The sequence below is a fragment of the Geotrypetes seraphini genome, chromosome 5, assembly GCF_902459505.1.
Source record: "Geotrypetes seraphini chromosome 5, aGeoSer1.1, whole genome shotgun sequence".
NCBI classification, from domain to species: domain Eukaryota; kingdom Metazoa; phylum Chordata; class Amphibia; order Gymnophiona; family Dermophiidae; genus Geotrypetes; species Geotrypetes seraphini.
The window spans coordinates 5,584,241-5,600,524 of record NC_047088.1 but is presented as its reverse complement, the minus strand read 5'-3'; the positions used below and the strand labels follow the sequence as shown (position 1 = coordinate 5,600,524).

General features: G+C 42.7%; 1 protein-coding gene across 1 annotated transcript in view; it reads left to right on the top strand.

Moving 5' to 3' along the window:
- DLG3 (discs large MAGUK scaffold protein 3) overlaps positions 1-16,284 on the top strand; it is a 490,171-nt gene that overhangs the window by 65,722 nt on the left and 408,165 nt on the right. Inside the window, exon 3 of the mRNA XM_033945041.1 lies at positions 5,858-5,908. Coding sequence (XP_033800932.1) covers positions 5,858-5,908 — 51 coding nt within the window. The remainder of the gene's footprint in view (positions 1-5,857; positions 5,909-16,284) is intronic.

The window sequence follows — 16,284 nt, the reverse complement described above, 5'->3', positions numbered from 1 at the left end:
TTTATTTGGTTGAACCTGTTTTAACTATATCCTTTTTGTATTTGCCCTTAATGTTTCTTCTTTACTTTAAAATTATATTTCATCCCAGCATTAGAAAAGGTATAGAGAAGGGCAACGAAAATGGTAATAAGGATGAGATGACTTCTCTATGAGGCTAGGATGGCTCAGGGGAGATATGATAGAGGTCTATACAATACTGAGTGAAGTGGAGTGGGCAGATGTGCGTCGCTTTTTTATTCTTTTTTTTTTTTGTAATTGTTTATTTATAACAAAAACAACGCATCGAAACAGCAGTACAATACAAAAGTAGTACATGCATCAAAACTGCAAGACCCTCCCCCCTCCCCCCGGTAACAGCATGTAGAGACATTCAACCCCCAAGATACTAAATAGTAGATTTAAAATAAATAGGAGAAAATATTACTTCACATGGAGGGACATAATCAAAAGATACGTCTAAGTCCATTTTGGGCCTAAGTCGCTAGTCACCCAAAGTCAGACATGGAAAAAGTCCATTTTTGAAAAATACGTCCAAAATATATTGTCACAAACCCGGCACCAGAGTGAGGTTTGTGCCAGAGAAGGGACAAAAACCCCTAACTGCAGTAGCTCTCCTACAAACAGTTCCCAGAGCTCTGTCAGTGACAAGGGCGCCCTAGAACAAGAGGTCTGGGAGGAGGGGAAACCAGAGGAGAACATAAGGTTCTCTAAACCTAGAGTTGCTCCTGTTAAAACTTCCCATAGGAGACAAGCTCCTATCCAGCCCAGCCCCCATCTGCTTAGGCTAATAGGAAAACAGCAGAAAGCTCAGAACCAGGCTGCCCAACCCCCATACAGAGTAGGGTGTGGCTCTCTGAAGGCTGGACAAATAGAGCAGAGCAAGCTGAGGAAAGGCAGTCTGGATCCAGCTCTGGAAGGAGACTCATGGCCAGGTGCTTCCAGGTTCAAAACTGAAAATGAAGTTGAGATGAGAGACCTGGATGAGCTGTCTCTGCCAAGTCTGCTTGATGGTCTACAGACTGAGGAACCTATGGACCTTACCTGGGAGCCTGAGGAAAGCTAAGTTTCTCCTTGTGTTTTTTTCTGCATTGTGTTTTGGGACTTGTGCTGGCTGTGTGTGTGTGTGGGTGAGCATTTCCAAAGCTCACTCCAGAAGAACTCTCCTATATTGTTGAAGGACTGTGAACTGTGTTTTTGGATTTGTTTCCTTTTCTTGAGATAAGGAACGTTTTGGCTACTGATTGTTTTCAGTGGGAGTTGTGGGGATTGAATCCACAAAAGATCCTGGGTTGGGATTGTGGGGCCATTTTCTGGCAAGTTTTTTCAAGGTGGATTCAGCAACTCCCCACCCCTGCCAGCTTACCTGAACTGGCAGGGGAAAGCCTGTCCAATTCCAGGCTAACACAGTGGGCTGGAAGAAGCAAATTGACTTACAATTACCAATTGTGGTTTTCCTTATCTGTGACTAAAAACCAGTTAAGACTATTAGGGATATACCCTGAAGAGAAGGTTGCTCAGACTTTGGCTGACTTAGGCGCCATTTCTTCTGAGCTGTGTTTTGTTTTGAACTTGTTATTTTGGAATTTGAATTTTGAACAGTGGCTACAGTGTTTTCAGCGCTATTGTGGAATAAAGCACTTCTATTTTTGTTGAAATCACAGCTAACTTGTTTTCTTTTTTATATTAGCTGATATTGGAACACCAGCAGGGCTTTTCACTTGAGAAAGGCACATCTGGATTTTGGAGTCTTGCGCATGTCCCGGTAGCTATTCTGACCAGCCTGTACCGGGTGTGTGACAATATATATATTTTTTAAAATCGTCTAACTATATGTCCAGCTGTCAGATCGTCCAGACCACTGTCGTCTATCTCTATACCCCTTTTTCATCCAAGTCAAAAACGTTTAGAAAAAGACCTTTTGGATGTGGGTGGAGTCAGCAAAGTGATGGACTGGACATCCAAACATTGTATCAGAGTGGCGGGGCACCTTACAGGGCACTGCTGTGAACTTCACAAAAAGGGTGACACATACACATCTCACCACCACAACCTTATAGGTCATGGTGAGCCCCCCAGAACCTACTAGATCCACCTGTCTATCACCCCAATAGCCCTTATGGCTGCAGATGCCACTTATATGGCAGTACATAAGGGTTTGGGGGGTACACATTTCACCATGCACGCAGTGGTTAGAGTGGCTTCTGGGCCTGGGTCCTCCTCTCCATGGTTCACTAGCCCACCCCCAAACCTCTTAAACCACCTATGTCCAGCTCTACTAGGCTTTCCTATGCCAGGCTGCCAGATGCTGATGTTCTGGAGGCAGATATGTGACGTTTTTATTATTAATTTAATGGGGGAGGGGGAGGTCAGTGATCACTGGGGAAGTGTGTAGGGGTCTTGTGACTTAGACCTGGTTTTAGATGGCCTCAGTCACAATGTCTAAGTTCTGTCTAGGCAGTGTTGTTAATTTTTTGGTTATACATGCAGTACGACTAAGCCTAGGACGGCCCATGTCCTGCCCAAATCCTGCCCTCACTATTCCTCCTAAAATGCCCCTTTTAGCTCTGGGCGTACAGTAGCACTGTGAAGACCTGTCGTTTTTAGATAAGTCTAAAACCCGGTTCGATTATCGGCACTTTGACGACTTGTCTAACTGATCATCTAAGTGCTGATTTAGACCGGGTTTTAGATGTACAGTATTTCCATTTCGATTATGAGCCCCTTAATGTTTAATTAATCTCTGGAATTTGTTGCTGGAGAATGTGGTGAAAGCAGTTAGGATTGAATAACTTCCTAAAAGAGAAGTTCATAGACCATTATTAAGATGGATGTGGAGAAATCCACTGCTTATTCCTAGGATAAGCAGTATAAAATATGTTTTACTCTTTAGTATCTTGTCAGGTTATTGTGATCTGGGTTGGCTACTGTTGGAAGAGGACACTGGGCTTGATGGACCGGTGGTCTGTCCCTGTATGTTCTTAAAAAGATACAAACAGGATGGTGTCAGTCCAGAGGACGGCTCTTTAAATTGTCGGTGTACAGGCACAGACTTAAAGATCTTAATATGTCTACTTTGAAGGATAGGTGGGAGAGGGGAGATATAGAAGTTTAAGAGAATGTTGAAAACTCAACTCTGCCAGGGCATTTATTTTGCCTGCTTAGTATAAGATCTGGCTGTTTGATTACGTATGTTGCTTGGTACTTAGGCAGTGTATGAATGTTTCAAATAAATACATATATTTTTTTATACCGCAGTACCTCTCAGTTCTTTGTGGTTTACAAAAAAGAGATACATCAGTAGCATTGAAATTCAGATAGAGTTAATCAAATGTCAGACAAATTTATCAAGAGAGATATGTTTTAGCATTTTCCTAAAATCTTGCTAGGAATAAGAAGCCGAAATTAGACCACTTAAAATGGCTTGGAAAGATAAACGTTCTTTCAAGAAATCTTTTTAAGGATGGAAAGGAGAATAAAGAACAGCTACAGGTACAGCGGTGCATTACCAAACAGTGGGGTCCTTTTACTAAGGCGCGCTAGCCAAGTTAATGTGCGCTAAAAGCTAACACGTCCATTCCAGTCTATGAACGCGTTAGCGTTTGGCGTGTGCTCATATTTGGCACATGCTAAATCGGCTAGCCACCGGAGTAAAAGAGGGAGAGTATCTTATAGCTGATACAAGCAAATTTGAAAAGTATTCTCGCCAATGAGATTTCCTAAAGTAAGATGTTATATGTTCAGATTTTGAATAACTCTCATCTTCCTAATAGTTTTCTTATAGGAGCCTAGATAGATAATATTACAGTAGTCGAGTAGGCCCAACACTAAAGATTGCACCACAAGTCCATAAGAGATGAAATCAAAATACAATTTTATGGTACGGACTTTCCCTAGAATAAGAGAGCCTTCTTTTAAACTAAGGCATCTACTTGAGCATCAAATGACAGAGCATGATCTAGATTGAATGACTCCCAGTATTTTGATGGTATAATCCATTCCATTTAACTTCAAGGAAGTAGCCTTAATTTTGTCCATTGGGCTTCCTAGAAATATTTTTGGTTTTTTAGGATTTGATTTTAATCTAAATTCTTTAGATGAAACAAAATGTTATGTTTCTAATGATAAAGAGGTAATGGGAACAATTATAATTATGTCATCAGCATAACTATATGATCAAATCATTTTTATTGAGCTCAACACAGCAAAGAAAACACAAATTGACCATTCGATGCTCCAATTTTACAAAAATACAGAAAATCCCAAACCATCACAACCCCCCTCCCCCCCAGTCCTCCATCCAGTAATCAGCAATACAAACTCCAAAGGGAAACCAAAAAGACAAAATCGAAGAGGTAGAAACAGCATCAACAATTCAGGTGACAACTCCGAGCCAGAGGAGTCATGGTGGTCCAAAAGGACTCCCACGCCCACTAAAAGTGTCGTCCTCGGGCAGAGGAATGTCACAATGTCTCTATGATCTCATATCAGCAAGGTAATCAACTTAGTCCACCAAAGTGAGAGGTCAGGAGAATCAATCTCCATCCACTTAAGCAGGATGCATTTCAGCGCAATCTCGGCATAACCATCTTGGAGAGTTTATTGCCTAAAAACGCTCTATAGATGTTAAAGAGAGAAGAGGAAAGTGGGGAGCCCTGCAGAACTCCACAAGCATTGTTCCACACCTGAGAGTAAACTACCTCACAATAAACCCGATATGTTCGATTTGTCAAAAAACCCTTCAAACCACTTCAATACATAACCTGAGATGCCAATGGCATCTATACATTTAAGCATAATAGTGTGATCAACAAGATCAAATGCATTACTTAGATCAAATTGTAATATTAGTGCACCTACATGCCATAAAATTTGCAGGAGGTGAGTTTATTTCATTTGAAAGGAAACTATGGAATGAGGGAGCATAGCATAAAGGTGGAAGAGGATAAACTCAGTAATCTAAGAAAATATTTTTTTCATAGAAAGGTGGAGAATGCTTGGAATGGCCTCCTGGTGGAGGTGTATTTGAATTAAAGAAAGTTTTGGGCAAGTATGTTGGATTTCTAAGGGAAAGGAGAGGATAGTAAATTGTATGGTTAGGCAGATTAGATTGAAAAATGAAGGCAAATAAAAACCATGTGGCCTATGTTTTTTCCATGTTATACTGATAGACATTCAAATATTTAACAAGTATTAATTTATATATAAATTTTTCCAGAGAGGAGAAGATGGTAGAACTAGAGGACATGAATTGAGGTTGCAGGGGGGTGGGAGAGGCAACTCAGGAATAATGTCAGGAAGTACATTTTCATGGAGAGGGTAATAGAATAACCAAAGGAATCTTGTATCAAAGGCATAGAACCAAACAAGCATAGCAGCAAAACCAGTGCCAGGCATACTTCTACAGTTTGTGTCCTGATTGTGGTTGGACAGATTTGGATGGGCTGGAGTGAGGCTTTGATGACAGCTTTAGTAGTTAGAGAACAAGGCCAGTGTTAGGCAGACTTCTAAGTTAGTAATAAACAGGAGGATGCTCTGGGAGCGACAGGAAAATTGTAAGCTTCATGGGTGGGGAGGGGAGAAAGAAGGAGCAGATTAAGTATGCATATATAGTATCACATTATACCTTATGCTGAGTTTTTCTTGATGGGCAGACTGGATGGACCATACGGGTGTTTCTCTGCCATCATCTACTATGTTACTATTTGTGTGGTGTGTTGGAGGAGGGCTGTGGGAAACTGAGTAATGCTGCAAGGTGCTAGGAACAAGTCAGCTTGGCTATTAGATGTTGGGGTGGGGTGGAGACAATGAGAAACGGGCCTATGGCAGAATAACACTCTCCTTCTTCTTCTTCTTGTAGGTGAACGGCAGCGATGCCTTGTACAAATATGAGGAGATTGTGCTTGAAAGGGTAAGGCTAAACACTGAACATTTAGACATGAACAGAGGTTGGGAGTTGCTGATCTTCGTGGGTGGGTGGTCGCTGATCCTGCTGTACGGGATACAAGATCCCTGTTATACTGAATCCCTAATCTCTGCTGTATGTTAAATCAGATCTGGAAAGTACAGGGAATTGCAGAAATACCTGAGAGAGTACACTGTTACGGTCTGTTCTTTTACTGACTGTGTGATGTAAAGGGAAATTAAAACATTGGACACTTGCAGTTACATGCTATTTGTGTGCACAAGCGTACAAATTACTAGCATTTTCCTAGGTTTGCATGTGTGTATTGTGGCATCGGTCACACGCTTAGGATCCACGCCTCTTGGAGTGCTAGTGATAGTGAGGCTCTGGGCCCCAAGGAAAAAAGGTCCCAGTCAATATTTTTTGATTCTTCCTCTTAGGTAGCCCACTCAGGAACTTCCAAATAATCAAAATAAGCTTTTCCCCAGTTCAACTGTTCTTTGAATTCCAGAGAATGGTAGTGCTCGGTGCAAAGGCTGCTTCTCATTAAACACAGTTCCAGCAGCTGCCTCTCCCTTCCCCCTAGAGTGGGTTAAAGGAGACCCTAAGGCTTTCCCCTGCCCTGCTCACTATTTCTCAGGGAAGAGGGGTTTTATTCCTCGTCAAGCTACAGCCTAGCTTACTGCAAGGCTTCTCTCCGCACTTTTGCCCTGATGACCCATTTACTTATGGCCAGAGTGCTGGGGACACTCCTCCCTGCATAACAATTGGAATCAGGCCCTCCTGGCCCCCTGATAAGTGGTAAAAAGCAGCTTTTAGCTCCCTAAGTTTCTCACCTCGCTCTTGTGCAGTGAATTCCCTTCCCGGTTTTGAAACCAACTGCAGTGTTTGCTTTCATACCCCCTAGGTTTAAAGGCTTTATTCAAACATATCTTCCTGCACACAGACTTCCATGCCCTGCTCTGGATCGCTATAAACAGATCCAAAATCTTCATAAGCCATTAGGTAATCAGGCTCTGCATAATCCTCCCAGGAGACAAATGGACATTTTCAGCAGTTTCAAAGGCTTCCCTCTTCCCCCCTGGGGTTGTTTAAGAGCTCTCCTTCTCTCTGCTGGGAATTCAAGTGGCTGGCTGTCTTCCTGGTTCCTCTGCAGCTGCAGCTTCAGCTTCCCTGTTAGACCAGCTGGGCTCAATTTACCTGCCCCTTCTCTGCCTGCTGGGGAAACTCTCTCTCTGATTGGCTGCACAGCCTGTTCCTCACTAGACTGAGACCCACCTCCTCTGTTAACTCTTTCAGTGCCAGATCTTACTCTCTGGAGCTCATAGATATTCTGCTCAGTCTTCCTAGCAAGAGAATAATAGGGAGTTACATTATCCCAGTGGTCTCCAACTCAAAGCCTTTGGATTTGTAGGTACTTGGAGGGCCTCAGAAAAAATAGTTAATGTCTTATTAAAGAAATGACAATTTTACATGAGGTAAAACTCTTTATACCAAGTTTATAAATCTTTTCTTTTGGCTAAGTCTCAATAATAATATTGTAATTTATAGCTAAAGAGACATATGATCAAGAAACTGTTTTATTTTACTTTTGTGATTATGATAAACATACTGAGAGCCTCAAAAGTACCTAGCAGGCTGCAAGTTTGAGACCACTGCATTATCCTGTCTGAATCTGGTAGAAATCTCCCTTCTGTTTATATCCCCTGGACTGTCTCTCCTAGCTGGAGTTGGGACGGTTTTATCTCTGGCAGTGTCAGAAGGGGTATTTCTACCTGAGACACATAATGCACTCAAGAGGCAGCAAAGTGACTAAGCGCCATTCTGTATGCACACTCCTGAGTAGCATAGTGCTTAAATGAAAGGCATCATTCATAGATCATAGCAGACTAAGTCAGGGATGGAGCTGCCACTTCTGTACACAGAATGTTACGTTTGCACCTGACACATTTATGTAAGGTCCATCTATTGCTGGTGCAACATTGGCCAGCCCAAAAAGTAGGATCAGAACTAACAACAAAAAAAAAAACTTAGAGGTGAATCAAATCTGAATGTTTATTCAAAATTCACCTGCCTCATGAGTTGTAATGTCTTGCAAATCCTTCAACTGTGAGCTACTATACCTCTGAGCATGAGAAAGACTAATCAATACCATCACAGCACTGGTAACAGAACATAAAAAAGATGGCACATGTGCTGTCACTGCAAACAAGATAGAAGTCCATGCTTCACTCTTCTCCAGCTGCATTAGTCTGTACACTTCTCCCTCAATATTCGCGGGGGTTAGGGGCAGAGCCGGCCCGCAAATATTGAAAGTTCACGAATAACATTTGGACCGGCTCTGACCCACCCCCCGCCTTCACCTGGCATCCTGGACCTTACCTGATGGTCTAGCGGGTTTTCGGGGCAGGAGCGATCTTCCTACGCTCCTGCCCCGTGCAGATCACTCATACAAAATGGATGCCACTGGTCTATAATTTATAACTTCTTGAATCCCCATCTTTTGATTTTTGACTATTGGAGTCAATATAATATGACCACTTGATGCATCAAATATACCCACTTGTAATTCCTCATTCAACCACTCTGTTATTGCAAGTAAAAAGAACGATGGACAATCATGAAGTAGCTGATTGTAAATGACTTAATAAATTTCTTAAACAATTTTCTACCTCTTGATATGTGGCTTCCTGAAAAGAGTCCCAATCTCTATTCACTGAAATTAATGACTCCTTTATACCTTCATTTGTTAATAATGATTGTGATTTTAATAAAATTCCTTTTCTCAGGGTTTATATCTTTGATTTAAAATAACTGGCTCGGTTTTGAGGCTGGTTGGCCTTTACGGGCAGCACCCACCAGTACAAAGAGACAATCTGATAGTCGAAATTTGTTCATAACCTCAAAATACTGCAGTAACACTCTGCACACATCCAATAATTTCAGCACTTTATCACTCTTCCTTGATCTTGAGGGCGTGAAGGCAAGCAATCAGTTGCACTTCGGATTAATATGAAAACTGGAGACTACTTTCGGTAAGAAAGCTGGTACTGTTTGCAATACTAAGTCTGAATCTGAAATTCTGAGGAAGGGAACTCTGCATGACAATGCCTGCAATTCCTGTTGAGCTGAAGTAATCGCCACCAAAAACACCATTTTGATTGTAAGATCCATCAGAGAAGCTTGCTCTAGAGGTTCATAGGGATCTCTAGCTAGCGCCCATAGGACAAGATTAAGACTCCATGCTGGAGTTGCAATTTATTAGCCTATCCATAAATTACTGGCTGCAGATACAGATCTTTTTTTGATAGGACTCTTGCATTTCAAGCAAGTAAGCAACTATGCGGGACTCCCATGGGGACCCCCCAAGGCTCATGGGACTCCACGGGGATAGAACCAGGGTTCCTGAGGCCTACCTAATGCTCCATCAATCCACTTTAAATTTAATGAAGAAACCGGTCTGGGTGTGGTATACGTTGCACAATGGAAAGAAATGCTGCTGATTGGTCGGGAGGCATCACATGCAAGGCTAGGCGGTAAGACAGCCTTAATTGAGTGAGCCGTCTGATCCCCCCCAAAGGCCCCGACCAAGAGAGAGAGACCTGAGGAGTCGAAGCCTTCAGAGAAGGAGGAGACTGGACCCAAGGAGGACCCGGCCTCCAAAGGCCCCGATTGAAAGACCCGAGGAGGAGATGAAGCCCGAAACCTTTAGAGACCCGAGCCGAAGAGGACTGTCACCCGAGCTAATCCCCCCAAAGGCCCAGACTAAGAGAGGAGAAGGAGGAGACTGGAGTAAACATTACACTGCGTTGTGATAGATCAGGTATGAGAAATAAAAGTCCTGGCACATCAGAACACACAAGGCTAAAGTTTAGGTGACTCCTCAGCTTTCCATTAAATTTTATCGAAGGCACCCGAACTTGTTGCAGTTGAAATATTGATACATAGGCTGGTAATGGTTAACCTTTATCCCTCAGTGATTCTTTTCAGCAGAGAACTAAGTCTTAAGGAATTTTGGTTTTTTTTAACCTTACAATGTAAATACTATCTGCACATCATTCTCAACCTAAATGTATAGTATGCAAACTCATGGAAACAATAATCAAACGTAAATTAGACGCAATCTTGGATGAGGAAAATCTACGGGATCCCAGTCAACACGGATTCACCAAGGGTAGTGTAGGGTCATGAAATGGTTAACTGTTGTTTAAAATATTGCTCTGGCCTACATAGCTGAAGAAAGTGTACAATCTATTGACCTCATCTGCCTAAAATGTATGTCCCTGCCTTACCACATTGTAAGCTGAATAGATAAGAATTTGAGCCATGATGTGCCCTGCCCTTCTGTACATTTAACATTTAGAACTGTAAGAGTTAGATAAGTGACCTGCTAGTGTGAGCTTAGGACCAATAATAATTGTAGAAAAGTTATAGAAGTAACAAATGAAAATTATAGTTTTTGCATATATTAGTTTGTGAAAAGGGCATAAAAGTCTGTATTTCCTGTTTCTGACACTCTAGTAGGCAGGCTATTAACTGCACTAGAGTCCGGTATACCGTAATAAATCTCTTGTACTTTCTTCACGCCTCTGACTTTGTGTATCCAAGTGACCTTTCAGTAGGTCTTGCCAATCCAATCTCATCAGCTTCTTTGACTGGGTAACAAAACAGTTAGACTTGGGAAAATCCGTGGACGTCGTATACCTAGACTTCAGCAAAGCTTTTGATAGTGTCCCGCATCACAGGCTGTTGAGCAAGATGAAATCAATGGGGCTGGGAGAAACACTAACTACATGGTTCAATGACTGGCTGAGTGGCAGACTTCAGAGGGTGGTAGTTAACGGTACCCTCTCTAAAACATCGGAGGTGACGAGTGGAGTAAAGCAGGGCTCAGTCTTGGGCCGCTCCTTTTCAACATATTCATAGGGGACCTAACTCAGGGGCTTCAAGATAAGGTAATGTTATTCGCTGACGACGCCAAACTATGCAATATAGTGAGAGACGGCAATTCACCTGATAGTATGACACAGGACCTACATTTGTTGGAGCTTTGGTCCTCGACCTGGCAGCTAGGCTTCAACGCTAAGAAATGCAAGATCATGCACCTCGGCAGCAGAAATCCGTCCAGAACTTACACCTTGAATGCTGAGACTTTAGCTAGAACTTCAACAGAACGAGACTTGGGAGTGACCATCAGCGCAGACATGAAAACTGCTGATCATGTGGAGAAGGCTTCATCTAAGGCAAGACAGTTGTTAGGTTGCATCCGCAGGAGTTTCGTCAGCCGGAAGCCTGAAGTCATAATGCCATTATACAGAACCATGGTGAGGCCTCATTTGGAATACTGTGTGCAATTCTGGAGGCCACACTACCGAAAAGATGTGCTGAGAGTAGAGCTGGTGCAACGGATGGCCACCAGGATGGTCTCGGGGCTCAAGGATCTATCGTACGCGGAAAGGCTGAAAAATTTGCGGCTGTACTCACTCGAGGAACGTAGGGAGAGAGGAGACATGATCGAGACGTTTAAGTATATTACCGGCCGTATCAAGATGGAAGAAGAGATTCTCTTTCTCAAAGGACCCTCAGCTACAAGAGGGCATCCGCTCAAACTCAGGGGCGGGAAATTTCATGGCGACACCGGGAAATATTTCTTCACCGAGAGAGTGGTTGATCCTTGGAACGAGCTCCCGGTGCAGGTGATCGAGGCAAACAGCGTGCAAGAATTTAAGAGCAAATGGAATGCCCATGTGGAATCCCTTAGAGGGTTAAGCCAAGGGAACCTGTCACCAGGAGTGGGATCCCTAGGATAGTAGACTTGGGGGTGGGTCAGTAGAGTGGGCAGACCTGATGGGCTATGGCCCTTATCTGCCGTCATCTTCTATGTTTCTATACATTTAGGCTGAGAAAGATGTGCAGATAGTACTTACATTGTAAGGTTAAAAAAACCCAAAATTCCTTAAGACGTGAGTTTTTATCAAATGCACCTGAACCTGTTGCAGTGCACTCACAATACATATCATGACAGTACTGACTATTTGGTGTCAACTTGTCTTTATTTATGCATTTTTTAATATTTATGAGTTTTTTTGTAAGGAGAAAAATTGTGTATATACTTTCTTTTGGAAGATAATTCCTTTAATCAGACTTTAACCACGGCTCACTCAAAAAATCAAAACTTTCTGAAGTAACTGTTATGGGGATGGGCGGGGACGGAAGGATTCTTTGTGGGGACGGAAGGATTCCTCGTGGGGGCGCTGCCATAATGGCATGGAGAATGTCTCTTAAACCCAACTTTCAGCCCAGAGCCTCCGCTTCCAGCCAGTTCCCAGCCCACAACTTCTTCTGGAGTGTCATGGGAGGACGGTCCACCTCTCTTTGCTCTGCCATCTCAGGACAGGCTAGCGGAGCTGCATTTGGTTCTAGCCTTTCAGGAGCAGGGAAATTGAAGTGGAGGAGTCGCTGTTGTGGTATTAGCCCGGGCTGGCCCAGGGACATGGAATTAGAAGCTGACTGAGAATGAGGATGACGGGTTTATTTTTCATTTTCGTTTTATTTGTGTTGGGCTGGTTTAATTTTGCTATTTTTTTTCCAGCTTTTATTTTTAGGATTTTTCTTTGGGGTTCTTTGATATTGAAGTTTTCCCTTCTGTTGTGCCTTTTACACACTTATAGTATTGAATTTATTGTATTATGTTTTCCCTCTTCCTTCTCTTTTATAGGTAAATGTAAGTAATTATTTCATTCATAGGTACTATAGTTAGATTGTGAGCCCGTTGGGACAGAGAGGGAAATTCAAAGTACCTGATTAGATTTTTGGCCATTACTTAAGTCAATTCTTTGGGAGATTTAGCGGTATATAAGACACCACATTAAATGAAAAATACACCATCTGGCCCCATCACTTTGTCTACCTTTATTTTAGCTAGCTCCTCACAAACACAACCCTCTGAAAATCGATCAGGGTCTACCACTCCTCCATCCCTATTCCTGTTTATCTTCTGTGGTCCCGCTCCCGGCGCTTTCACTGTGAACACAGAACAGAAATATTTGTTAAGCAATTCAGCTTTTTCTTTATCAGCTTCTACATATTCCTCCCCTTCACCTTTGAGTCTCACAATGCCACTTTTGCACGTCTTCCTATCACTAATATGTCTAAAAAAATGTCTTGTCTCCCCGTTTTACTGTGTCAGCTATTTTTTCTTCCAAGTTTGTTGGACTTTAATGTACTTGTTCAAAGACAACCGATTTTCCTAATTTTTCTCATCACACTCTCCTATTTATCAGCCTGGAGTTCTTTCTTTGCCTGAGCTGTCCATTCAGTGCTATAGAAATTTGATGAGGAAGAGTGGAATTTTTTCTTTTAATATGTGATTGATACATTGCCAACCCAGAACAGGAAACTGACATAGGGTGTGTTGGCAATTTTTCATTTAGGGTTCTCTCTACTTTTATTTTAACACGAGTATAAAAACACCTTTTTAAAAAAAAGGATCAGGAAGAACACACACTTATTTATTTCAAGTTATCTGTCATAGGACTCATTTTATTCTTATGGGACCTGCTGAAGATAACATGCACTAATCAAATTAGACTCAACTCTTTGATAGACTGGTATCTTAATGCATTCTGCTTCATTTTTTCAATCAAGTTCCTTAGATTCAACTTGATGTATTTGATCTGTTCTATGCAGTGGCATACCTAGGGTATGCGGCACCCGGGGCCCATCATTTTTTGACCCCCCCCCCATCTATATGAAAAATATGATTTTTAGTAACAATCCAAATATCGCACAACAAGAGTGTACCTAGGAAAAGGCAGCACTAGAACACCAACACCAACACATACATTGTAAAACTAAACAAGCCAGATCCCGCACAGTCAATTGATCCTGTAGTCAATGACAACTGAAAACTATGTTCTTTTCATACACACAGAACAGATACACCCTCACCCAATATGGAATAATCACAAACTAAAAATAGAAATATGTAGACAAAAGTTAAACTGAACCGCCAAGAAACCAGACCCTGGATACAATGCAACACCACATAAACAGTAACACATGTCCTCTAATACAGTGCAAAATATAAAGACAGTAGATGTAAATTTGAAAAAACTGATACATAACAATCACCACTTTACAAATTAACAAATAAAAATAAAACAAATAATGAGAAATTTAAAAATACCATTTTATTGGACTAATCCCCGTAAGCTTGGTCCCCATCCCCGCAATCCACCTGATTCCATCCACACAAACCTTGAATTGTTTATATTAAAGTATAAAAACAAACAATATTCTGTACAATTGTCAATTTATAAATCAGCGTCTTCTCCCCACTCTCTCTTCCCCATTTCTCTTTAGCGTCCTCAGCCCACTGTCTCTCCACTTTCCTTCAGTGCACGCACATAAAAACAAGCAAGTAATTTTATATCATTTTCATTCTATTCATTCATAGAAATTAAAGTCTAAATAATGCCAGTCACATAACAAAACATGATTTTACAAAGTGCAAGTGATGCACAGTCAAGCCTGCAAGGATTACTAGATGTCTTTCAGCAGCTCCCCTCCCTCCCTCCCCATTACCTTTGTGGCCAAGTCAAAATGATCTACCAACAATAAAATTTTAAAATCACAAAGCACGCTGTACGCAGAGAAAATGTTAATTATCATTTATATTCCGTGGGTTTTCAAAGAGGTCAAGGCAGATTACTTTATGCAATGTCACCTCAGTAACAACTATACAAAAATAGACAAATATTCGCCCTCCCTTTTTACTAAACCACGATAGCGGTTTTTAGCGCAGGAAGCTGCGCTGAATGCCCCACTCTGCTCTCGACGCTCATAGGTTCCCTGCGCTAAAAAATGCTATTGCGGTTTAGTAAAAGGGGGCCATAGTGCAAAATATAGATAGCATATATAAATTCTCAAAACGGACACATTTTGATCACTAAATTGAAAATAAAATCCTTTCCTACCTTTGGTAATTTCATCAGTCTCTGGTTGCACTTTATTCTTCTGACTGTGCATCCAATATTTCCTCCCTTCTTTCAGCCTCCTGTATGCTTCCTCTCCTCCAGACCTCATTTCCTCCCCAAACTTTTTCTTTGTTTCACCCTGCCCCCTTCTTTCTTTTTCTCTCTCCATACCCCCTTTCTTTCTGTATGTCTGTCTTTCTCTCTCCGTCCCCCAATTCTTTCTTTGTTTCACCCTGCCCCTTCTTTCTTTCTCTCTCCATGCCCTCTTTTGTTCTGTCTGTCTTTCTCTCTCTCTCTCTCCGTGCCCCATTTTTCTTTGTTTCACCCTGCCCCCTTTCTTTCTTTCTGGCTCCCTGTCCCCCCCTTTCTTTCTTTCTCCCTGCCATCCCCTCCCCCATGTCACCACCATTGGGAAAATGCTGCCACCGCCACTGGGGAATAGGCTGCCACTGCCGCCATCTGGAACAAGCCGGTGCCGAGTTCGCCCTGCTTCTCTTCCCCGTGGGGGCCGACCAACTATCGCTGTCCGACGTCAATTCTAACGTCGGAGAGGACGTTCTGGGCCCAGAATGTCCTCTCTAATGTCAGAATTGATGCGGGCAGCGAGAGTTGGTCAGCCCCATAAGGAAAAGCAGGGAGAACTCAGCGCTGGCCTGTTCCCGATGGTGGCGGTAGCACTCAAGTGGCTAAAGAGCCACAGTTTGCCGGCCTAGGGAGAACACTGGAGGGTGGCCAGCTGTGTACCCCCTTGGGGCGTAAACCCGGGATGGACCGCCCTCCCCCCACCCCCACCTTGGTATGCCACTGTCTGCACCTCACTCCCTCCCTATGACCAAAAATTTTCCTTTCTTCCATTCCTGTGTACACAACCATCTCTTTCCCTCCCTTCCTCTCTCCCAAGTCCATGCCTTCTGTGTCTAAAAACGCATTCCCTCCCCCACCTCAGCATCTCTTTCCTTCCCTTCCTCTCTCCCAAGTTCATGCCTTCTGTGTCCAAAAACGCACTCCCTCCCCCACCTCTTTCCCTCCCTTCCTCCATCCTCTCTCCCAAGTTCATGCCTTTTGTCCAAAAATGCACTCCCTCCCCCCTTTTGTGTTCAGCTTTTGCCTCCTAGCCCTCATCTTAGCAACTTTCTCAGCCAAATACAACTCGAGCCGCGAGGCTCATCTTCTGCTCCTACCTGCCCTGCTGCGCACACATAGCCGACTGGAAGTCTTCCCCGATGTCAGCGCTGACATCAGAGGGAGGGCTTAAGCAAAAATATTCATTGAGAAAATCTTGAAAACCCGACTGGATTGCGGCCCTCGAGGAGGGACTTTGACACCCCTGCCCTAGAGCAAGCAATCAACCAAGGGGCTCTTTTACTAAGCTGCTTTAGTCACTAACATATCTTTCCAATTTTA